The following is a 26,280-nucleotide window of genomic DNA, read 5'->3' as shown; positions in this document are numbered from 1 at the left end:
ACGAACTCATGTCTTGTTGAAGATGACAATAAAACTGTCATTAAAAGAAAGCGAGAGACTAAGCACATGCATAAGAACAGTGGTAAATGAAGGCCAAATTTAAAATCCCCTTCCTTTAATATTGCATTCAGCTTCTGGGACATGAACTAGCTTCTTGCTGCAGGCAAGGCGACTTTTCTGTTAGTACAACTGACTTTCTAATCAGTCTATTTAAAAAGCACAGGATCCTAGAACAGTGGTTTTTGATGCCAATACTGTTAAACAGCCCATTGGCACAATAGGATATTGAATGAGTATAATACCTTAATTATCCAAGTTTTTGTAGGTCTGAAATCTTCATCTCTGTTTTAGTGTTATTAAGGGGTGGGGATTGTGTTATGTTTTGCAGCAACTTTTATAACCGTTGCTAGTGGGAGAATTTCTGTAATGAGAAAATGAAATGTTTCAATTAAATTTTGGTCATTGATTCTAACATGAAGTAATGTACGTTGCTGTTCAATTAAAAATAACAAGCTGCTGTGCTGTTCCTAGCCAAATAAAATCCCCAAAACAGTGGTCAATAAAGCATTTGAGGAAATTAAGTATTTGGGGCTGCATATTTCACTGAAATCTTTTGAGGAAAGAAATGCAAAATGGCTAACATTTAAAAGTGGGGGGTTAATTATTTTATGACTCAAGAAAAAAGTAATTATGCCTAGCAACAAGCCAATAGCATTTTGTGCTTGAAAATGTTTTGGTTATGGTTTATGAGACTTAGTGCTTCTTGTTGGTTGTAATGGCTGTGCTTGGTCATCCAGCAGCCATTGGAAGGGAGTTGAGAGATCCAGTAATGAGAGCGAATTTCACTTTTGGGAGCAGTTTCTTAGCATTTGCAGGTGATGAGAGTTTTAAAGTGTCACAGTGAATATTTACTTCATGTGATTGCTGGGGCTCTGCTTGGGCCTGGTGAGTCATTTAATGTGCCTGTCCACTGTTTCTAGAGTCAGTGCTGAGCACAGATTGACAGTCTTGCCCGCAGCTGAGCTTCATTTCTTGCTTCTGTTTTTTCCTCTCTCTTTCTACTTTCAGTAGAGAAGGGAAGACTTAATGAATACAGAGTGTCAATAGTAAAGTATTATATCCCAGTGTGTTCAGAAATTTCTAATGAGTAGACACAGAGGTCATTTGCATATGCTTTATGAATTCTAACGGCCCATATAATTACCTAATTTCACAACTCTCTTCCAAACATGGTAGAAGCACGTAAGGCCATCCGTCTGCAGTTTTAGAGTCAAGCCCCAATATGTGTTGTAAATCCCAGCAGTGATCAGTTAGTCTGATCTCACAAGCCAATAACTTTTTGTATACTTATTAATTTCTGTATAGCCTCCTGGTTAGTAAGTTTTTCTGCCTGTGCTAAGAGGAAAGGAGGATTCAGCTGAGCAGGAGAATAACCCCAAACATTTTGTTTTGCTTTTGCTTTTCCATTTATAAAGTACGTCCTAGCATTTTTTTAGCATTTTTATCTTTAGAGCAAGCATAGGACTCTTGTAAATGTATCATTGCTCCATATAGCTTCTATCCCGAAATAAGTCTCAACTTAAAGCCACAGAATCCACCCTTGTAATTACAGAGAAAATCTGTCTTGTTGCCCGTTCAGTGAGCTCCTGGTGATGTGGTAGGTATGTAAAATCATTAACAGCTGGGCTGAGACCACCACTTTGTTGTAAACAGGCCAGTGGATGCAACTTTTTCTTCCTCCCACATATTTAGTTAGAATGCTGTGTTGAATATTTGAATGGTGCTTTTCCTGTTCTTTCAAGAGTTTTCTGTAATTTGTCCAAAAAAGAGAGAATCTATACAAAAATACCAGAACCTCCAAAAGCTGATTTTCATTGAAGAACTAAAAGATGACTATCAAGGCTTGGAATTTAAAGTCACTGTTCTACTGGCTGCTGAAAATCATCCCAAATAGAGGCTCTGGGTTTAGGGCTGCACTTTTTCCCTACATGTAAGATGTCCCTGAACGCTTCACAAACAATCGTTCTCTTGCTGTCCCTCCCTGCCTCCTCTAAGGCCTGAACTTATTGCTTGACTTTATCACCCACCTCTGTAGCACAGTTAGAAACCAATGTTTCTCTTTGATTGTCTAATTAATTAACATAACCTAGTTAAACTCAGAGTAATTGTCCTTTTCTGCTATTTAGCCTGAGTATTGCTCCTTTCGTTTTCAAATGTGAAGGTGTTCTGTTCCCAAAAGCTTGTCTCTTCTTTCTTATTTTTAACTTTATTAGGTGGTCTAGTATAGGATATAAAAAGATTACTTCAGTCCAACTATTACATCCAAATTACTGGCATATGTCTGAGAATTTCAACAGAGTAAATAAAAACTATATTTTGTACTTTTAATCTTAGACTCTTCAAGCACTTCGAAAACCTTGTGTTACTTCATTTTTATGTGCACCAGAACCTAAGTCCTGAATAGGCAAAACTGTTAGCCCTTTATCTTGTTGGAAAAAACAATGAAGTGAAGCATTTTTTTCTACTAATCTTGAATCTAGACTGCTCCAAGTTCTATACTATCAACCTCTGATTTCCAATGATATGTTTAAAATAAAACAAAATAAATTCTCTATCCCCTACTTCCCACTGTGTAAAATTCAGGGCAGGGGTTGAGGGCTGGTTTTTGGATGTGCGATATTCCTTTTTGTGCCTATATTGCCCTGCTATCAGTTCTCCCTGGACTAGGGCACATTACAATCGCTGTTGTCCACTCGCAATGTTACCCTGGCAAGCAGTCCTTTCAAGAGTAAGACTTCTCTCTCTCTGAGTCTAGACGTCTCATTTCTGGATCCCACCTTCCACCTTTGTTCTCATCTAATGCTTGCTTTCCTGTATTGTTTTTTTCTGCTCTTACATTCATGGTTCGTCAGAACACAGATACATATGTAAGTACACGTTTTAAAGTGTTAACATAAGGCAGAGGGAAAACAGTCTATGGTTAAGGCATTTGTCCCTGACCCAGCACACTTGGATTCACTTCTCCGCTGTACGAGTCATGAAATCTGTGCATTTCAGTCCTGCATATGGAAAATGGCGATGATAACTCCTTTACTCAATCAAATATTTCAGTGATAAACCCTCATTTGTGAAATGTGCTAAAATAATATTGTGTTGCGCATCCGAAGATAGGTTTGGGCCAGATGTCTGAGCTGCTTAACCATCCCCTGATACCAAAAAAGGGCACATTCTTGATACTTCCTCACTTCTGCTTGTACAGTCTTACTCCACTGCTTGTCCTGGCTCTGGCATTCTTCTGGATCCCTGGCAATCAGATCAACTCACCTGACAAAAATTGAGTAGATTTGTGATGGTTGAGTAGTATTACTTTAATAAAGGAACCAAGCATCACCAGAGCTATTGCATGAGAAGGTAGCTCTGGTGGGAGGAGGATGTTAAATTATATCAGTCTTAATACGTAGCATGTTGCTAACCTATGTCAGTCTTAATGTGCAGCTTCTTCCTTAAAAAGTTTTATAAACCTAGTGATAATAGATAAATGAATGGAGACAAGTGTTTTTCTGAGCTGCTTCTCCAATGTTCTTACACTATCATGTCATCTTTCCCAACACTCTCCTTTTTCATGCCATGTTGCCTTAATCTTGGGTCTGCCTTTAGCCTTCCTAAGATGTGCTAGTCTGCTAGCATTTTGCAGCTTCTCTTGCTCAGGGGGTAATCATCTCTGGAACAAGACTTTGCCTTCTTACAGTTGTAAAAAGCAATATGCACAGCTTCACCCAATATAAACTTTACCTGTTTGCTGCTGACTTTCATTTTGCTGCAGGTAGTACTGGCTGTGTGGTACTTAGCTGACTACCAGGGTTAACCCACAACACTGTGTAAAATCCTTTAATCCACATTGAGTCTTAACACATCCTCCTCTGTATCAGGGCAGCACAGCTTAGATCTCAAGAAGAAACCAGACAGTGATAACAGTGGAGCTATTTTGAAAGGAACCCTTATCATAGGCTTAGTAGAGCTGCATTCAGTTAACAAGGAGGCACATTGGGGGTTAAGTAGAAGGAAAGTAGCTCCTCTCTAAAAGGATCTCCATTGAGGTTGGATGCAAAGCCATCCCCTAAATGTATCTGATGGCTATGGGGCCCAGTGAGGCAGATCATCCATCTTACAAAACCAAGAAGTTAAGGGGGAGAAATCCATTCATTTCCTTTTTTTTTTTTTTTTTTTTTCCTTCTCAGTCATGCATGTTGTGACTTCTTTGCTTTTTTGCTTTTTCAGACTTCCCTGACTTTACAGGCTGCGAAGTCTGCTTTTGCCCCACAGAGGCTCATCAGTCCCCTAGAGAGGTGTCTCCAAAAGTAGAAGAAAAAGAGAAGCAGGATCAGTGGCCTTCCTTTGATCACTGCATCCTGGAAAAATTAAGGTTTCAAGGGACTCTTGAATGGCATCTGTGTGAAGCAGGGCTGATGTTAGAACAGGTTGTTGAGGACTGTGTCCAGGTGTGTTTTGAGTATTTCTGAGGATGGCAATTGTATGGCTTCTCTGAGAAAGACCTGCTTATATAGTCTGAGTTACCACTTGCTTTGGAGACAAAGTGTATCAGGATTTTCTTGAATTTATTGGGGTCAAATGGAAGCTTCATCATCCAGCTGAATTTTGCCACCTCCAAACTCATTAGTTAGCTTGTGAGTTTTTGACACGTACTTTCTATGAGCTTATTTTCTGTTCTCATTATTTTTCTGTTCAGTAGGTGAGAAATGTATTGGCTGGTTTTGTGCATTTTCTTTCTATAAGATCTGCTTTCTCAAAGATGGAGACAATCATTTTAACATCAATATTGTAGGGATGTATATCTCTTTCCATAGGAGCTCCCATAACACCCTCCCAGTGTACAAAAGGACAGCTGACATAGCTTCAGCTTGCAGCATTTATGGGAGGGAAAAATCAAGACAAATATTTTTGCCCTCTTTCAATGCCTTCTGAGAAATATAAACAATTACAAAGAAACATAGCAATAGTTTTGGTTTCTTTTGTCTGGAATATGATTAAATATTTTGCTGCTCCAGGCTTCAACAGAAGTTGGGAAGTGTGAGTTTCTTTGAATAAAGCTATTTGATTATTTTTATTTCATTATTTCATTAAATGTTTAGCACACTGGACATTGTGGGTTTTTTGAAATCTCTCAACAGCAAACAATGTTACATAGCTTAGTAAAAGACTGAAATTAGTCATGACAAACTGCATTTTAAATAGTGTTTTAAATCAGTACAATTAGCAATTGCTTTTTAACTACCTGAATAAAAATTCAGTTTATGAGCAACTTTTCTAATAACTTAGAAGTGGTAAGAATAAATCCTTTCTAATATGAAAATTGTCAACTTCTAAAACACCCTTTGTACACACAAATCTTTAGAATTTTGTGCATGATGTGTTTAGATTGATAAATTGCAATATTTATTTTTTTGTGGAAACATTTTTTCCCAGCAGTTTTGAGTCTATATATGGGGAATCTCTCATCCAAGTGATCAGCAAAGCTGAATTCACTCTGTTTTCATTTAAGAGAGGCTTTCATCAACTTAGTGTCAATTCCTTCAATGTTCTTGGAACCCAGGCACTGGAGAACTATTTTAAAAATTCACTTGCATTTGCTGTTTTCCATTTTTATTCCATTTCGCTGATCTTGGAAAATTTGGAAGAAAGAAATTCTATCTGGCAACTGGGAAATAATAACGTGAGACAGTTAACACTGCTGCCTTTTTTTTTGTTGTTGTTTTGTTTTTTGGTTGGTTGGTTTTGCGTTTTGTTTTGGTTTTGGGGGTTTGGGTTTTTATTCTGGATTTCCTGCAGTCAGGAAAGAACATCCAGCCAGTGCAGTCTGGTTGCATCCTTGCTTCTTTGGCAGCATCCTCAGCATGTGGCTATCCTCATGAATGTTAACTCAAGCATTTACAAATGATGCTTACTTATTCCGAGAACATCTTGCCTGCAATTCAGTGCTACCTGTTCATATAGAGTGATATACTAAGAAACTAAAAATATTTAGTGAACTATTAGTGAAAAATTTGTGAGAAGTGCCTTGGCTTCAAAGTCATAGGCAGAGATGAGGAGTAGAATAATAAAGAAAAAAAAATCATTTAAACACCAACAAAAATGCCTCTGGATATACAATTAAAGTTTGGGCCACAAATACTGTGGAAAATCAATCTGTTTTCTCTTGTATGCTTGTGGGTTATGCAGACTAGGAGGAACTGGTCGGGTGGTTTCATGTGCTCGTCATGGCCAAGCCATGACAAGCCAGAACTTTTTTACACCTCAGAATAGATGTTTCTGATAAACTTATACTAAATTACAGCACCATGTAAAGAATTAAAAGGAAGAAATGTAACATATTTCCAAAAAAATACCTAAGTGTTACAGTGCCTTCATGCCTTTTGGGGGGATTTGATACTTTTGCTCTACTTGGGTAAATCAGACAGATACTCTCAGGAAAAATAAAGAACAAGCATAAGTGAGATCCATCTATGGCAAATATATTTTTTGTGCTTAGAAATATGATCGCCTTTTGTGTTTCATTTTAAAAAGAGGTGAAGGAGAATGTCTAGAAATTAAATACTCCACAGGAAGAATAATAGAGAGGGGGAAAAAGAAATTAAAGTTAGCCAAAAAATCATCTCTTCCTGAGAATGTTATTAGAAATATTAATTCAAAAATGGAGGAAACAATTACAGATCTTGGGGAAAAGAAAAATAAAAGCATGTTGTTTGGAAATCTTACCAACCAAATCCAACTTTCAGTATCTATTTACATCCTTTATTATGGTCATCTTTTTGATGAATATTCACCAGTCTTTCTTATAGACACACTTAAGTGCCATAAGTGATTCTCCCTAAACTAATCAAATGGATGCTCTTTGGATAGAACTATTTAAAGTCAACCACCTTATACACAGATTCAGATTACAGTAGAAGGACAAGAGAAATGCATGTTTCTGCAGTATGGCCTATTTTGCCATGTTTTTCATTCTTTACAGCAGGAATTAGTAGTTTCATTTATCAGATATTTTTTGCCCAGCCAGTGAAAACTGGCAGCACTGTAGAATCCTCTGTATTTATGGACAGACATATGACTGCATGTCTGCCCCGCCAAGCATAAGTGTGGGCAGAAGGCATTACTGAAAAGCATTTCAGTTGCAATGTTACAACAGAAGATTTACTTCTGAAATACATAGTAGAGAAGAAAAATTTCTCTGTTGAAGTAAATACATAATACAATAGCATTTCACAGAATGCAAGAGGCACTGCTAACAATGTGTTGTAGGAAGGTTTTGTATAAATAGTATTTAAATAGTTGCTCCTTTACTTTTAAAAAAAACAGCACCCAAATATGGCATGTAATTTCTTTACTAACAGTTGCCTCCTTTGTTTTCTATTTAGGAAGAGCCCTTTGTCATGGTGTCTGAAAATGTTCTGGGAAAACCGAAGAAGTATCAGGGCTTCTCAATAGACGTGTTGGAAGCCTTGGCCACTTACCTCGGCTTTAAATACGAAATTTACGTTGCACCAGATCACAAGTATGGAAGTCCTCAGGATGATGGGTCATGGAACGGACTGATAGGAGAACTGGTATTTAAGGTAAGGTTATTGATAACTTACTAAATAAGGTCACGTGATAAAGCTAAATAATACATGGTATATTATGTTTGCACCAGCCAGTAACCTTTTTTAATGAACCAGTGATAGCACTTTGTTCATTGCTTGTGTCGCCAGCATTTGATAGTATGCCCAAGTGCACTGAGCGGTAAAAAAAAGCTAGAAATAGTGCTTGCTGGTAACTATTTAAGAAGCAGGGCAATCTCTTTTTTCCAACCAAAGTACAGCAGTATGAAATCTGAATACAGTCAAATAATGGGATGCACAGCATCCTAATTAATTTGGCAAGACCTGACACAAATGAGTTGAAGAGGCTGTTCAAAAGAGGAAAAATTGGTATTGCAGTAATTAGTGATACATTACATAAATAATGTATAGCACTTAGAAAAACATTGGTGTGATGAATACATGAAGTATATAATCAACAGAAAATGTTTTATTGATATATAATAAGACTTACATTATGTAGATGTATGAATCAAGAGTAGTATGTTCTCTACTCTGTAATTAATAAACCATTTAGTCTACTTAATTTTACATTAAATGTTCAATATTGTATCATAAATAAATTAAACCAAATAAATGTGCCATATTTTTCTTTTTTTTTTTCCACTCTTCACATCTTGTCTGTTTGCAGTTTTTCCCATTCAGAGAGAAATACATGGCTATGCAGACTCTATTCTGCTGATGTCTCATTTGTGCCGCGAACATACGCATTTTATTTGCTCTTAGTTAACCTGTAGAGGCAGCTTTTACAGCTATAGAGGCCTACATTTGTTGTTTTTCCTTAAATAACTGCAGTAGATATCCATGTAAATAACTTACTGCTTGTTTATGGAAGTGCTTTTCCAAATCTGCAGGTGGAATTTAATTCATAATCATAGCAAAGAATAAGGAGCAATGCAGTTAGATACAGGACCTATTCATTAAATCCTTCAGCTAAAAGTTAACAAAAAGATGGAAAATAAGTCTTGCAGTAAAGGAAAAAGAAAAACAAAATTAAAAATGGAAAAACAATCCCCATGGGAAAAAAAACCCTAGTGATAGCTTTAACCTATTCTGCGTTCCTGAGCAGTAGGAAGCCTGTTTGAATGGAAAACAACCACACATGCCGTACCTGTGGCATGGTTCATATATCTGTAGCACAGTAATAAACTTCCTTTGCCATGTCCTTATTCCCTTATGAAGCTGGAAGCTGGAATGCTGTAAGCTGGAGCCACTTAGAAAAGTATATTTTCTTCCATGTTCTAAACTTTAACAACTAAAAATCCCTCATCTAATTATGAGACATAACACCACAATGGCCTATTGATTTATTTTTATCATTTTTTTTGCTCCTTGAATCTGGTGTTATACTCTACAGCACTCAGCAAACGACTGAGCAGGCCACTGCATAACACAAGCTGGAGGGGTCTTAGTCCTAGATGGCTCTGGAGATGGAAGTGGGCCTAGAATGTTTTTTATTTATTTGAAATGAATGATTTGTAAGGCAGAACTCATAACTGAAATCAAATGGTTCACTGAAAAATATGTATGGCATTCTTGTCCCTGTAGTAGGCAGGGACTCGGATAACTAATAAACACCCTTAAGGTGATAACCACCTAGATCTGTAAATAGATGTCATGAGTGGAACAGGTTTGCCAGTCTGTTATAATTTTGCTGTAAATGAGTCTTAATGGATATAAATTTTTTCTGTACAGTTAGAAAGTATGAAGAATTAATGGAACTGCATTTGGAATTCAAAGAACAGGTTTTCCCACTACTATGGCAGTGCATAATTTTTTATCTTCCTTACCCCTTATAAAATTGACAGTAAAGGTTCACTCTGTCCTTTCCCATTCTCTGTCCCTCTTAAGGCAAAAGAGAACCTCTGGGCAAGCAGCCAGTGTATATCTACCCCTTACCAAGTGCAAGCTGTTCTTGAAAGGCTGCTTTCTTATTTACGGTGAACTAAGTTCTGCTCCCAGAACTCCAGTATCTATCTGCTTGGCAACTTTGTAAGGGGAAGCAAAGGAGCAGAGAATAGTTTTAAATTAAAGGCCTAACCTGTTTAAAATAGTGTTTCCTTGTTTTCCCAACCAAGTCTTACATGATAGTCTGGCCAACATGTGGAGGAAATCCAGAAACAGAGGGAGTGCTCTTTGCCTCTTAGTGCGTGAGCCAGAAATCAGTTGGGGACAATGTATTTCTGCAAAAGACAAGCCCCACTCAAGGGTAACGGAAAATAGCTGCCTTCGCTTTTTGAGTGCACGTCATTGAGCAGGCTGTCTGTGGCCGCTGCAGAAGATGTGCCACATGAAATGGCAGTTGCTGTAGCAAGCACATAAGTTCTGTGTTCAAGATCAATGTATGCTGTTTGCATTAACCTGATTCAGCGTGCAGCAGGCTCTGATGCAGGTCCTGGTATCAGTGAGAGCAGTCCCGGGCCGCTCCCATTTGCAGCAGCTCTGCTTGCGCTGCAGCACAAGGCAGAAGCCCCATGGTGCCAAGTACATGCCCTAGGTCCACAGCTGGCCCCACGGGCATGAGATTATGCCAAGTTCACTCTGTTCCAGCTTTGAAAACAAGGTGCCTGTTGGCTGCTAAAATAGGAGCTGGAATCAGCAGATCAACTGGCCTTTAATTTGAATTTGGAAACTGATTCAAGCCTTCCTCCCTTTGATTGTGACAACCTATATTAGGTACACCCTTGCTCCGTACACCTTCTCTTGTCAAAATAAACTGAATGTAACCATGCTATGGAAAGCTTTCTGTTTGCTGAGTGCCTGAACCAGAAGGCCTACAGAGGAAAAATGCTCTTTGAGAGAGGCACGTGGTGCTCTTGCCCCTCTCCTGTCAAATGACCGGGGCTTTCAGCACGTCTCCCAGAGCTTCAGCTCACAAACATGATCAGTTTAGAGAGCAGCATCTTTCTGTGGAGAGGCTAAAACCATCTCAGTGGAGCAGTGCTTTACCACAAATCTTTCTCTTGTTGTTAGTTATCTGTGTCTTTTCACAGCGCTTCCTTTAGTTTCCCTCAAGTCCATATTACCAGAGGGATGAACCTGTGTGACAGGCAAGAGAAGTGGCTAATGCCACTTCTGAGAGAGGACAGTAGGCTTTCCAGCATGGCTCTGGACTTCCCAGTGATATTTGCATCCATCAACCATTATTTCCCATATTTCACCATGCTAACCTTGATTGCTAGGATTTTTTTCCAGTGAGGAGCCATCAGGAAGCAAATAGCATAGGAAAAACTGCCTGATTGCACTTAGGTCCATCAGAAAAGGAAAACTAAATACATGCATAAACATTTTAAGAAAAACTGCAAGTCAAGTAGAAGGCCCTTTTTTTGCATCTTCCTACGGGGAAGTAGCATAGGAAGGAAGCAAGCATACAGGGAGGACAAAGTGAGAAGAAAAAATAATAGCTGAGTAAAAAGAGAATTATTTGGATGTATGTATGTTAACTGGAGCAAAAATGTCTCTGTGATTAATTTTTGCATGTCCATATTAATAACTGCATAACATGTGGGACTGTGGTTTATTGCTTCCAGCATTCATTGAAACTTGGTTTAACATTGAAAATGGGTAAAATGAAAGGCCTCACGGGAGCAATTTAAAGTAGATTCATTTTTTTTTCCCTGTTCTTGATCATGAACCACAGGAATCATCATAAGATTGCTTTCTACGTGTATGAGATGTGCTTGCTTAAGCAATAGCATAGAGGCATTTCAGGGATTTCTAGGCTTTGCCGATGAGCGAGCTAGTTCTGTGACACCAGTAGCGATGCTATCAGACCCATTTGGTCATTTATTTGGGATTTTCTGATTCTGGTAATGTTGCTCTACAATGACCTCAGGAGAAGTGCTGTTACCGAATATAAATTCCTAAGCAGGTCACGTAAAGAAAAATAATGCCCTCTGCTGTTTTTTTCAGTCAGTCAGTTTCAGGAGTCACAGCTTCATTCATCAGAACTGTGTTAAACAAACATCTAAGATGCTGATAGTTGGTTGATTTTGGCACTGCGAAAACTTAGTGAGTGGAGAGTTCTACATGTTTATAATTCAGATTGGAAGCTTTACATCTAAATATTGACATAATTGCATGCATTTGCCTTTCTATCTCAGAAGCACTAAGTGAACCTTGACTTCTTCAGACTGTCTTCTCTGATCCAATTTGACATGTTAATGACAAGCATTTAATTTTTTTCATCTTCCAATTTCGATACAAGTTGACAGAATTTATATGTAATTAAGAATGCTCACCGTCAGTAGACCAACTATTAAGTTAAGCCTAAGGTTGGTTTTGTGCTAAACATACAGTTTTCTGGTAAATTGGTGTTTATGAGTCAATTTAGTAAGTTAAGAATATGAGTTGTCATATTTCAGTGTAACCTTTTTTTTTTTTTTTAAAACAGCTAAACGCAAGTGTACTGAGAGTTCAGGACTTCTCTCTCTCCTTTCTATTTTTCACTTTACTACCACTATTTAATCGCAAGACATAATTATATCACGATTGCTGCTGCAGTATGACAAAGGAAACGCAACATTTCCACTAGGACAATGTTGTTCCTCTGTCATAGCTGGCTGATAACCAAAGTGGAACCATAATGCTGGGGAATTTGGAGAGACTGCTCCCCAGAGATGTAACATAGAAGCAGTATTTCCGCAAATATCATATACTGTGCTTTTTCATGCAATGCATTTCTATGTATTTCATGGAGAAACATGTCTCTCTCTAAAAAAGGGGGGAAAAGCAGAAAAAAATCTATTAGTCATTCAGTCCTACAGTAATCTATTATTTGGTAAAAGTGTCTTTACTTATGTATATTGCTTTTCAGTGAAGAATCTTTAAACATCTTACAAATACAACTTGAATTAGCATCTCACAATAATCTAGTGTGGTAGGGAAGTATTTTAGTGAAGTGTTGATAATTAACGCAGCTGAAGTTAAACAGCAGGGGCTAAGTCTAGGACTTTTTGTTTCCATGTGTCCTCCTTTAACCCTGAATTCCTATTTCACTTTTTGACATACATTCAGGAAAAAAACCCAAAAGAACCTTATTCATTAAATATAACCATATTTTCCTGTTTGACAGCTATTGGTATAGAGCATTGAACTTTGACATTTGTAAATTATTTTAAAAATACATTTATATTCACAGTTGTGGAAAACAGTTCAAATTCTTATTGCTTTGCAACAGTGGAGCTAAGACTTAACCGTTAGCAGATACTGTGAATCACTTGAGTCACTTTTTGACCAGAAGTTTTATAGTCAGAGAATAGAGACTCAGATGATCTGAATGTTCCCATGGACAATTCTGATGACATTTTTACTTGGATTACTGACTGAGTTTGCTGCTGCCCATGGGCAAAGGGCAGTTAAATCATCACTCAAAAAACATTGGTAGGAAGGGACATGAAGTGAATTCATGAAGCCGTGCTTTCAGCTATTGCACATCAACACAGCTTCACTTAAGACACTTAGTGAATCTAACGCACAAATTAAACCTGAAGCTCTAATTCATGGCTTTTAAGCAAATCAATATTTTCAAACACTCTTTTGTCCAAATCATCAGCCTCCAGCTATCTTCCGCCACTTTCTCAAGCCTGCGAACAATTAATATAAAGTTAAAATAACATCATTTAAACTGAAGTCTTAAGTGCACTGTGATTAAAAGTGTGTTTGTACCATGGGCTGCAGAGTGTTTTGCAGATGGCATTAAAAGAGCCCAGATGATTTGCAAACTTGATTTTAATCAGTTTCAGCTGCCATACCTTCCCACTTAATATTTGACATTGCATTTCTAAGGAGCTAGTAATCTCTGCTTTCTTTGGGCAAAAAAAAAGAAATTCAAGAGAGTTAATAAAATTTGACACAGTACTGAGACTTTCAAGCCTTTGTGCTCTCCTCACCCCCTTCCAAAGGACCACACGCTGATTTAGGCAGAAGAGAAAAGGCTTAAATTAAACTAGTAGCAGCTTAAAGTATTTTAAGTACTCTTTTTCATATTAAAATATCTAGAATTTATAGTCTTTTTGTTCAGTATTTGGGCTTTTTTAAATGGTGTTAATGTGTCTGCTTTAAATACCCTTTCTTGTTTTCACTGCAGTTCTAACTATACGTGTGAAAAGTAAAATAGCACCTGCTGTAGTTGTGCCTGGTGTCTCTGGAGACCTAATACCCAGACATGCTGTGAAATACAGTGATTAGATCAAGGAATGTTATTCATCATCTTCTCATCTGAAATGGGTTCTTTAAATTACAAAAAATGTAAATGGCATAAAGCAAGTCTGAGGTAGCTGCAGAACAGGTAGAGAGGAATTGCTTAGCAGGAGGATATAGAGGAATAAATAGTAAAGGAACTGCACGGAATATCGGCTCTTCTGCACTTCAGACTCTGCAGCCCAAATTGTTGGTTTTCAGAATGTCAAGCGTCTCCAAAATCCCAGGATATATCAGATGTCCTTTGTCGTGCAGTGGCCCTTTGTCATGATCATCATGTCATCAAAATGTTGGATATCATGTGGCTCTGTCAGGCAACTAATTTCCTCTGATTGGAAATGCTATACACAAGGTCTGCCTTTTGCCATGATGACAATGATGGCTTCAGTAAGCCAGGCTGAGAAAAATGACCAGAGGTAGATTTCCTCCAGCTATTATCTGTGTCTGAAGTATTTTGATTCCTTGGAAAATAACAATGGGAGAGCTAATATGTCCAAGTCCACCAAGTGAGGTTTGCTTACAGAAACTAAGACACGTGGTACAGTTATTCTGTTCAAGCCTTAGTCACATTTCTGTGTTCATATATGTGATGCTTAAGACATTGGCCTTGACATCTGCTTCTCCATAAGTTTAGCTGCTGTAAATCACAGAGGAATGAAGATCTTTTCTGTAGCTCCCACTTATGCATGTTGTTCTCTCTCCCTCTTTCCTCAGAGAGCTGATATAGGGATCTCTGCCCTAACCATCACCCCCGACAGGGAAAACGTAGTGGACTTCACAACACGTTACATGGACTACTCAGTGGGCGTGCTGCTTCGAAAGGCAGAGAAGACAGTGGACATGTTTGCTTGCTTGGCACCGTTTGACCTCTCCCTGTGGGCATGCATAGCGGGCACTGTGCTGCTAGTAGGGCTACTGGTCTACCTCTTGAACTGGCTCAACCCCCCACGCCTTCAGATGGGATCCATGACCTCCACAACCCTCTACAACTCCATGTGGTTTGTGTATGGATCCTTCGTGCAGCAAGGTAAGAGACAAAGGGAGACTTTGCCTCTGAGAGAAAAACCTATATATTCGCTCCGTTGCTATAGAGACCTTCCTCTTCCCTGCATTCCTCTTGCAGCCCGCAAGGGACTGGGAGCACTGGAAAGCCTTGTGCTGTAAGTTTTCTAAGACATTTGGCTGCCAGTGTGGAAACCGTGAGAAGTTCAGAGCACTACATGCTAGCTTGCTTTGATTTGTAGTTGTCTGATTAGAGAAAGCTGATTTTTCTCGGGGGGGGAGGGGAAGTATTTCTCATAATCTGCGGGAGAATTATTCGTAGTTAATGTGAGTGCTATGTTCTTCTGCAGTCAGACAGAAAATGTTGGGATTTAGCTTTTGAACTAAGTTTAGACTAGTCACCAGTGCTAAATGGTCTTATTGTATCTGATATTCTTTCCTCCCTCTTCTGATTTATCTCAATTTTCCTATATAATGTTTAGACTCAACCTTCTCTGGCCTTCCTGGATGCTTTCTCAATCCCCTCTACCATCTGGTGTAGCCCAGGCTATTCTCCAATTCTGTTTATATTCCCAAGTCCTTCACAATCTACGTCTTCCGTCAGAGCTTTAACCATGCATCCTAAAGACATCAGGGACTACAGATCTTGGCTTGGTATATACTACTTAAAATTCTTGTCTGGAAATTAGGGTTGTAATGCAAAGTGGAATAAGAAAACACAGCTTCATGTGAGAACAAAGACAATTTAGACAATAACACTTGACAACAAAACAGAACTAATACCTTCTGGCATATCCATGTAATTGTTCATCAGTCACTGCTGGCACTGCAGGTTCACCTGTTTGTAATTGCATGGAGCATCTGCTCTACAAAGAGCCATGGCCACTGCATCCTCAAAACTCCCAGATAGTTTTTTGGATTTTAACTTGAATTTGGATGGAACGCTGTAGGTAACAGCATCATGTTTATGTAACACTGACAACACGTAGTTTAGAAATTACATTATTCCTGTTAGAAACAATCAGATGACATCCATAAAAGCTAAAGGTATGTGTGAAAATCAAGTATGAAACTCCTGGAAGGGAAAAAAGCTAAATTAACACCACCATCCAAAAAAAGGAGAAAAGCTAAAATTGAGAATTTCCACAAGAGGTATGATTTTAAACACATCAACCTAGAGACATTATTTTTTAAGTTATCATTTGCATTGAGCAGCGATGGCCAGCTGAGGAAAGCTGAAGACATTGTTTCAAGTTTGTTGTGGATTTTTTTTTAAAGAAAATCAAAGACTTCAAAGCCAGCTGAGAGCTACAAGTTTTTTGAATATATGTTGGTGGGTTCATAAAGTTTTTTTTCTGTCCAAAATATTCTGGGTGTAACTGCTTAGGGAATCCAACTGTGAGAGAGCAGTTGGTCTGTTACAGAACTAGACTCATGAAATCTGTCTGCTTGTTAGGTTAAAACTTGTGAATTAGTTTCTTTACTGCATGAATGTGAGTAATTTTACATAGGTGTGTTTCTTGGTATTAGCCTTAGTATCCCTGCTGTACTCCCAACATCATTAGTCCCTAAAAGCTTTATAGGAGACTGCCCAGCAAAGGCTTAAAGGAGGCAAAGCTAGTTTAATCACACGCTTCAATCTCATGAATTATCATCTGAATTGTTTGCCTTATGTCTACCCAAGTAAGTCTGTGTTGTCCAGTGTCTTGAAGTTTCCTAAGTCATACATCCAGAGTAGTAGCCCACAAGGGAGCACTTAAATAGATGCTTAGCTGGCTTACAAAGAAAAAGTTTTCCTGACCAGTCAGTAAAAATGAGTACTTGAGGAGGGCTTAGAGGGAAGCCTTCAATTAAGCATAAAGATGAGGAAGAAATTAGATTTAAAGAAGTGGGATCAGATGACAAAAAAGCAGAATTTACTGGAAAAAGCAAAGAAAAGGAATTTGCTCAAGGAGATCTGCATCCACTCCCCATGGTAAGAGGGTCATGAGGTGCAACTCAGTAAAACCTGCTGGTGGCACATGGCAGCTGGGACCACCAAAACTGTTGTGGGACTTCAGAAAAAGAAATTCACAGAACTTGGAAGGTGAGCCCTGTTTATTTACAGAGAGAGATCTTGCCACCCAACCAAGTGGATTTTCAGCACAACTCTTCAGAATCCACTGGAATAATATAAAATCTTCACTTGGCTCCTACTGAGTGAGGGGAAGCTATAGATATGTATCTCCTTCAAACAACAAGAGGACAGCCCTTAATTTGCTAGAAGGAAAAATGACACAAATTTAATAGGGTTGATACAAAAATATATGAAACTTGCAGAACAGTTTAAACATAAAGAGTTAGAAGACCTCAGAAATCCAGTGCAAAAGCACGAGAGATCCATTTATAATGTCAGCCCGTATTTCACACTCAATTTCAATATAACAAAAACTATATTAGCTGAAGCGTTATTGTTTACTAACCCTTGTGAATATAGACAAATGAAAGTAATTTCCATTGACAGGCTAACTGGCTATTGTGGTAATTTTGCTTCTGTTTTCACTCATCAGCTTTTCATTCAGCAGAAAAACTCCACAGGTTTTATTTGTTTTGGAATAGCAAATCTGTTGCTATTAATTGTGATTGGCATATCTTAAGTCTGGCAGCATGGGACATTTCAAATACTGTCACGTTCACTTAAGTCTTTCAGCTGCTGATTTAAAACATGACAAGGTACTCATTTCTGTTCTCAAAACATACAGCCAAAGATGCTTTTATATCCTGCACTGAGAGAAACAATGCTACATGAACCAAGGATTGATAGTGCTTTGATAGTGCCGGATTCTTTGTTTGGGGCTAGCAAGCACGTTCTGGCATCGTCTTCTCTTTCTTTCCTCTAGCTAAAGGAAAGATTTGCAAGCACACAGGCTGGCTCCGGACCTGCCATGGCTCTGAAGACAAAGAGGCCTTTGGTGCAAAAATACAAGTCACTCTTTAAGGAAACTCATAGCCTATTTTGATTGAAACAGAAAGATCGTCTTTTGCTTGTTTCTTCTGAAATAGTTAAAAACACTGCAGATTATAGCAGGTAGCTTCAGTCTGCTGTGTCACTTTGTATTTTCTTTCAGCCTTGACTCTGATGTTCTGATCAAATTCTCTTAACAAGTTTTAACCTTTTGCAATTTTTGAAACACCAGAGAAAAATACTGTGTCATTGTCTGTAGACTAGAGTCAGCACAGACCAGTCCAATATTTTTTAAGGCAGGTCTATGATTACTGTCATACTTGGTAGCAAAATGTAAGTATCTTTAATTGTTTCCTTTAAGGTAGACTGAAACTTAATATCACTCCTTCTTATATCATTTAAACTTAGGTCTTGAACTTGGATTTCAATTTCTTTTTTCCCCATGTTGGAGTGACCGGTCTAGGTACCATTTTGAGACTCTCATAATATAGAAGTATATTTTCTCTCAGTTGCCCTTTTAATTTTATGTTCAGTCATTACAGAGATCAGTGTCTGTGTATTTATATATGTTATTTTTGTAATTTTAAGATACATGTGATTTTTTTATTAGAAGAGACAATTTTGAGGATAGAGCTGCAGTGTGACTGGGGAGGCTCAATTAATATAAAAGTGTATAGACTGCGAAGTGGGTTTTTTTTATTCTGTACTCAAGCCCTTCATTTAAACAAAAAATGATGGCCAGTGCATTGAAATGCTTTGTCTTACTACCCAATATACCCACTGAATCTGCAATATACTGTGACCACTAAGAAGGCAGAGACTTCTCAGTGATCTTGGCCATGTGGTGCTGTGGATTATATTAAAAACAAATGCTTCTTACTCTCAACTGCTCATACAGGCATGCAGTTCTGCAACACACATCTGTTATCTCTGAGTTGTTTATTTATGCCTAAAGATGAAGCAAATTCATAGATTTAGACTGTGGAGGATTTCAGTTATGTTGAAATTTAGTGTCATGGCTTCTGAATGTGTTTTTTTTGCACTTGCTCATCTTCTAAAACTAAGTGGCAAAAGCTCTGTATTTCACTTCTTTTCAAAATTAGCTTTTGCCAGTTGCACAGATGTTGTTAAGGTTTCCTTTTCCGTGGGTTTCCTCTCTCTCTCCCTCCATATTTCCTCTTGGCTTCTCAATCCACTTCTCACAGGTTTTGCTCTCTGCCTACCTTACACTGCAGCTGGTGGCTACCATTGCTGTAGCTTTCTTCTTGGGTATGACTTGTGACCCCACTGGTCATGCTGCTCCTGCTCTTCCCATTGACTTGGTTCCTCCCCAGGCCTCTATTATTATATATTCAACAAAGCTCAACAAAGAGAATTGCGAAGTCCTGCCCCTGGGGAGGAACAACCCCATGCACAAGTGCATTCTGGGGGTCACCCAGCTGACTGAGCAGTGGCCCAGGTTGCCCAGGGAGGGTGTGGAGTCTCTATCCTTGGAGATATTCAAAAGCCATCTGGACACGGTCCTAGGCAACTGGCTCTAGGTAGCCCTGCTTGGGTGGGGGCTATTTGGACAAGATGACCTTCAGAGGTCCCTTCCTACCTCAACAAGTCTGAGTGATATATTATCATGCTATATTATATAGGCTTTGCTCAACTTACGTGCTATTCTATACAACCACATTTTTTCTTTCTCTTCAACCCTGGTATTGTTGCTATTCCTTCAAATTTAGCCCTGATTAAAATATACCAATGTTGGAAAGCAGCCATATGAACAGGGACCAAATAACTGTCTCAGAGAGGAAATTGGGTTTACTAAAAACTTCCATCGAGATTAACTGAATCAACTGACTGCAATGGCACAAGGTCTGTTAATACTTGCTGAGAACCTAGCTTAATCTCCTGAAGGTTTTCTATTAGCTTCCTACCACTTTATGGGCTCCTGTTATGAAATACTCTAGAGAGCACTCTGCTCTCACCGTTACTGGAGAAAAACAATGATTTAAGAAACAGAAGCTGAGGATTTAGAGTTATTCCCAACCCTTTTTGTATAATAGATCGTTTTTTGAGACAGGTGAAATGCTGCATAATTTTTGCCAAGAACTTGCAGAGGAATGTTCTAGAGGATTTTATTTTGAGAGCAGCCTCTCAAATTTTGCTTCAGAATACAGTGATAAGCTTACTTAGTTTAATAGAATTCAACTGAATGTAGAGAAAATAATGAAGTTATATGGAAAATTACAATGTTTCGTACTTAATATAAAAGACAAAATAGAAAGACTTTGTCTCTCTCTTATCCCACCTTTCATTTTACTTTGAAGTTTTCTGTAAGAGGAGGTGTTTCTGAACTGAGCTGGCAGGATTTTAGATTATGCAGGTAAATATGCAAGGCTCTGTTTCACTTGGAAATGTCTGTAAGAAAGAGAACTAGGCAGATTTTTTTTTTTTTTCGCTATAACAGGAAATATCTTTACAATGACTGAATCATTCAAGATTTAATCACTTCTCAGTGATTGCAACAAAACAAACGTTCATTTTAGTTTTATAAATAGGGTTTGACCATAGGATAACAGGTGCTTAAAGTATTACCCGCAAAAGTATTCTTTTCTTCAGAGACCTTAATACTCTTGCTTGACCTAGCAAAGTTACTAAATGAATTATGTGAAAGCATCACTGGTGGGCCATTTTTTTTATCCCCTTATGTTTTGGTTAGTTTAAAATGCTGGTCACAACTGGAAGTGTTGATTGGTCATCAGTGGTGTCAGTAATGGCCAATTATGTTCGTAATGCCCAGTAAATGAGCAAATCTTACTGTTTGCCTTGTTTAAATCACATTTTATAAGAGCAATAAAATAGACTCCAAGCCTTAGCATTTCTAAGTCATTATAATACTTCTCGGATGGTTAAAGCTGCTCAGGCTTCTCAGTCTTGTTCCTTGTATTACCACCCAAGGTGTGATATAATCCTCCTGAAATGCACTGCTTGGAGTGTGCTGTTGCTTAATAAATTACTCCATCTTGCTTATCTCGCTCTTGGCATATCCCTGTCAGCAGGAAACCATTATGCTGTAACAACACATTTTCTTAGTGACATTTTCTCTTAATTAACTGTACACCAATCTCTATTTAATATTCAGGGGAAAATTCTAAGAGCATTTTGAAAAAAATGTGTTAGAAATCAATTCTCTCTTCACATGCGATATTTAGTGGTGAAACCTAATCATTTTTTAAGTTTAGCAAATCAAAAAAGACCCAATATAAAAGCTTTAGGACTAAGACCTAGTTCCCGATTTGGACTCTGCATCTGATCTGCTGGCTGACCATTGAAACTTCATTTAATATCTTGTATATCAGTTCTCAGTTGTAAAATGGAAATATTACCTATCTTCTTTCATAAAAATATGCTTTATGTCTTCTGATTGAAAGCAAAACTTAAATGCCAGTCGCATTAATTAACAATTTTAATTGCTCTTCAAACTAATGCCAGGTCTTGACATATTCCTATAACAAGGGGAACAGACTTGCTGAGCCTAAAATGCACAGCACTAAGCTGAGAAAATGAAAGTCAGATACTAAACACGTTAGGAAACAAACCAACCTCCATGTTTTTCTAGCACATACACCAGCAGGTATATTTGTGACATTATAGTTCCATCTTAAAATATTAAACCCCCAAATTCTCATTTTATTATATTAAATCTAGGCTTATGTATTAGTAGGTATATGTACCTTCATAAAGTCATCTCTCTTAAAGAGGTGCTGCAGCCTTGTGGTACCCATGCTCCTTTTCCGCATGTCTCAGTGGTTTGGCCAGTCCTCTTGACAGCATCAAAAAATAACTAAGTTTTGGCAGTTGTGTCCTGTGTCTCAAATGTGTTTGGAAACTACAAGTGGTCACTGGAACTAACAGCATATACTGAGAATTATTGTCATGTATGCAGTACACATTTGCAAACAATGGATATAGCTTTATGTGTATAACACATTCAGAGGTTTATTTGATTGTCTCTTTTTGAAAATGTAATTCCAAGGAATAACCATGCTCCAAGTAAAATGTTCAGTAGTGTGGGCATTTGTTTGAAGCAATGTGATATCACTAGCATTAAACTGCCAGGGGATATGCTTGGATTTTCCCCTAAATTGAAGTTAAGACTCAGGCAGTCCTCAGAGGCATCTAAAATAATGGATTTCTATATCTTGTGTGCACCTGCTTGCTTGAGTAATAGCACTGGGTACATGAGGCAGTATATTTAGAGATGTTGTGTCTGACACACCTTCTGTGAGGAGGTGGAAAATGAATGGTGGTGTGAAAGCCCCAAAACACCTTCATTCCTCTGGGACCAGCTCCAAGCCTGATTAATTGACTGAGGAGGTAATGTCTGTCTGGCTATGGTATAAATGCTGATCAAGACCAAATGAGGCAAAAGGGACAGTAGAATTGGATGTCTGTGAAATCTATCCATCTTTCTGTGTTTTTTTCAAAAGCATCCTAAGGTGAATATTTTGCTCAGAACAATTTCTTTAATTCTTATGGTTTCTAATATGACTTTACACTATATTTGAGTAAAGAATGAATAAGTTGGATTCAGATTAAGTAATCAGTTTTGACTTTTGGGGGTTTGCCTGTGTATAATATATATTTAATTGAGGAAACAAGGAAGAACAATTTAGCCAGGAACTGAATGTTTCCTGCACGGAGGAGGACTGTAACCCACATTTTTATCTGCAAAGATGTTTAGAAGCTGAAGGGGCAAGCCTTACTCATCCGGCTATTTGATTTTCCTGCACAGAAGCTTACACTTAAGTTGGCAATTTTGGCTGTTTAAGGTAGGGAGAAAGTGAGAAATGAGTTTTAGCTTTATTAAAAATACTGCCCCTCTGCTTGGATGACAGCGATTTCATCTACAAACTGATCAGCCTTTTTCAGTGGAGGTTATCCAAGACACCAGATGAACATGGGTTTAGAGGGGAACCCATGGTAGTTTTCTATTGCTTTTCTGGGCTGTGGGGAGTCCCTCCTCTGCAACGGCTGTGCCATAGCTGTATCCGCCCATGTGGCTCTTCTTCATAACACCAACTGGTGGGCAGGTGCCAGGAAAATTGCCTGCAAACTGTAAAGGCAGGAGTGGCAAAGAGGTTTTGAAGGTGCTGACAGGAAAGACTCCCTTCTTCAGCTGTTGAGATTTTTTTCCTCAGGCCTTTTCTAATATTAAAATGTGTATAAAAGCAGTAGGCCAAAATTAATATTGAAAGGAAGCAAATAATGATACCAAATTAATCTTTTGATTAAGTTAACTAACCCATTGCTTTCCTTGATTGCTGAGATTAAGGTCCACTCTCAGCAAATATGGGAAAATGAGAGCTGTTGGGTTTATTTGTATTTTTTTTTAGTCAGCTTCCCAGCATGCAACTGAAGGGGATTGCCTTCACTGAAGCAGCATCCCGGTGTAGAAACCTCCTGCTGCTTAATTTTTATTCTTCCAGTGTCAATAGGGGAGAGAGAGATCATAAAGTAGGACTTTACCTTTTCAGTGCATTTGAAGTTAGTGAGATGGTGTTGGATTAAAAATGTGCAATACCTCATCTACCAGACAAAAACAGATGAAGGAACACGTGTGGTTTTGACTGAAGAGCCTGCTTTTCCCCTCACTAGGACAGAGTAAAGATAACAGTGAAGGGGAAAGAGAGAAAATCTTCTGCAAGCAGGCTGTAAGGGTATGGTGACAATAAATCTGTTGAGTGGAAGTGTTTGTTGTTCATGCCTAGACAAACTCGCTAATAGAGCATTTTTAGGTATAAGCATGTATTCCATTCTTAAAATAGCTTCTTTCATTTCTATATCTGTCCCCAAAGAAGAAAATCCTCACTATCTAGTAAAGCCATCTTTGAAGTTGCTTTTCACTTCTGATGAATCTGAGTCATGATCTTAAGCAGGGTGATAGCTGATTTGCAGTAAAAACCAGGTTATTTGACTTTCAAACATAAGCATTTGTACTGGGGATTTTCATCAATAAATGACATAGCATTATTCTCAGTGAAACTTAAAAGGATGAGGGTTTTCTTCTTTCCTCTGTTCACTATGAACTGTCATAGTATTACTTTAGGTCACCTGGGTTTTAGAGATCACTGTGATAACAACATTACAGGATGTACCTGAAGTGGAATTTTAGTCTAAATTTTAAAATGTGTTATTTAGGAACATAATTAGAGCTCCTGCATTAGCGATGATTGAATTCCATAAGGTTAGGAGTTCATTGCAGAGTAGCACTCTGAACATTAAAGAATATCTAGAATTAGTGACATGAAGACTGAACTAATGTATCTGAGATGCCTGTGATTCACTTGCCTCTGAAGTAGTCAGGTGCCACTCTGTGATGATGGATGCTTGGAAATCTTGCAAGAACAGATTTATAAAGCATTTCATAATACTTTGAAAGTGCAAGCAAAAAACTACCTTTCAGTATGTGATTTTTTTTTTTTTTTTTTTTTTTTTTTTTTTTTTTAAAATTCCCTTCACCTCAAAAATCTGGAGTTGCAGAGCTGTGTAGAGGTAAAAAAAGATGATGGAGAAAAGTACCTGTCAAAAGACACGGAGGCTTTACTGGAATTATTGTTTGTCCTTATGATCTCACTGAATTGTCTTTTGTTTTGCTTGGTTCAGAGTTGCTCAGTTTCAGCCAAAGGGGACTCTTTCTCCCTCATGTTCATAATGTCCTCCCTGACAGGCTCTTAGCTAAAGCAGCACTTTAATACCTCATTAATGACATTGTTCAGTTTAATGTTAATTGTATGCACAGATGGCCTGTTTTCAGTCCATTGTGCATAGTTCTTTTTGCCATCCTGGAAGGTACTACATACAACACTGTCAGTAGTCTATGGAAAGGCCACCACTATGCAAACTGTATGTGACAGTTAGCTTCTTAGCCACTTATGAATATGTACCATAGAAGATAATCGTGGTTGATTGTTTGAGGCTTTAGAGCATTTGTATCCAGCCATTAGTAATAGGGAGACTGGGTCTCAGCAGCTCTTGACATCTAATCAGAAGGCTGCCAGTGTGCAAGGTTATTTTTTAAGAGCGGGTGACAATATTCTCTAAAATAATAGCTAGCATATATCATTTTGATTCATTCACAATGGCTGCAAATAGTGCCTTTATATGGGCATGCAATCAGGTGCAATCTTAAAAGCACACATCACAGCCCTATAGAAGAGCATCCCCGGAAGCTCCTTGTGTTCATTACACATGCACATTGAGCTCTAGTCTGTGTTTGCCTCCACATGTGTGTATGTTTATAATTATATCATGTAAAATTACTGTCCTATGTTTTAACAGTGGCAACAAAAGATTATCCGGTCAGAGCTTCTTTTGAGCAAACAGCTGTTGGTAAAATTGTTGGGCTTATTGCACAATTATTTATGATTACATAATTGAATGGTACCATATTTGATAACCCCAAAATTAAATTTGAAACCCTGCTAAGTCTTCTGATAAAACAATACATTTCAGCAGCATTAATACAAGAGATTTTGGCCAACTTACTCATTAGAGGTGGGCAGCAAGCCTCACAGTTCCAATGTGGTCATAGTTATAGCAATCAAAAGATTTACTTTCAAATATAAAGACTTGCATGATATTTCGGCATCTGGATATGTGTAGTATAAGTCTAGTAATGCTGCATCTAAGAGCTCCCAGTAACTTAAGCAAATACAAGTAGACACCTCCATCTTCAAACTTTAGCTGCAGTCATTACTCTTCTTTTGTAATGACAGCAGAAGAGAAAAATTAAATATACTTTTATAATACATTGTCCAGAACTTTTAGAAGCACTGTAAAGTCTATCCATCCCCTGCCTCTGTGTAATTATGTTGCACAAGTCACTACAATGTATTGGCGTTAAATTACTGCACACTATTATTTGTAACATTTTCTTTTATCTATGATGCACTCTGCTTTTCAATTGAAAAGATCATATTTTGCTAATTTCACAGAAAGATGCAATTTGACCACTGCAAAGTTGCTAATAGCTGAAAGAAGTAATTTATTTTGTGGGTCTAGGCTTAAAAGCCAGGAATTAATTCCTGTAGCTCTTAAAGTTTCATACTGTAAATACTACATAATAGAAATGCAAATCTGATTCATATATGTTCTTGAAGTATCACCAATACCAGGAGAAGCTAGACCACAGCCATTTGCTATATGGTGATATGACGTGCGTCCCTTCCCAACTTTTGCCTCATTGTCACTGTTTCAGCAAGATGGGTGGAAAGAAACGATTTATTGTTGGGAAGGGAATTATAAATATACTATAACTAATATGTTATGCTAACATCATTTTAATCAGGTAATTATTAAAGGACTGTTTGGCCTTTAAGGACATTGATTTAATGGGAATTAATTTAATGATTGAACACTGTTTGTGTAACATTATCATTGCTAGTGATGCAGAAAATTGGAATCTCAGCTCAGCTGGAAAGAGGT

General features: G+C 38.0%; 1 protein-coding gene across 2 annotated transcripts in view; it reads left to right on the top strand.

Annotated features, from left to right (window-relative positions):
* Positions 1-26,280, top strand: part of GRID2 (glutamate ionotropic receptor delta type subunit 2) — a gene marked incomplete at both ends in the record, with an annotated part of 735,869 nt that overhangs the window by 592,568 nt on the left and 117,021 nt on the right. For both annotated transcript variants that reach the window (XM_082316173.1, XM_082316172.1), the window contains 2 exons: positions 7,434-7,631; positions 14,571-14,883. In XM_082316173.1, the coding sequence (XP_082172299.1) occupies positions 7,434-7,631; positions 14,571-14,883 (511 nt within the window). The remainder of the gene's footprint in view (positions 1-7,433; positions 7,632-14,570; positions 14,884-26,280) is intronic.

This window comes from Platalea leucorodia (genome assembly GCF_965183815.1).
Source record: "Platalea leucorodia genome assembly, chromosome: 6".
NCBI lineage: Eukaryota > Metazoa > Chordata > Aves > Pelecaniformes > Threskiornithidae > Platalea > Platalea leucorodia.
Note: the sequence above shows the minus strand (reverse complement) of the source record. Positions and strands in the feature narration are given on the sequence as shown.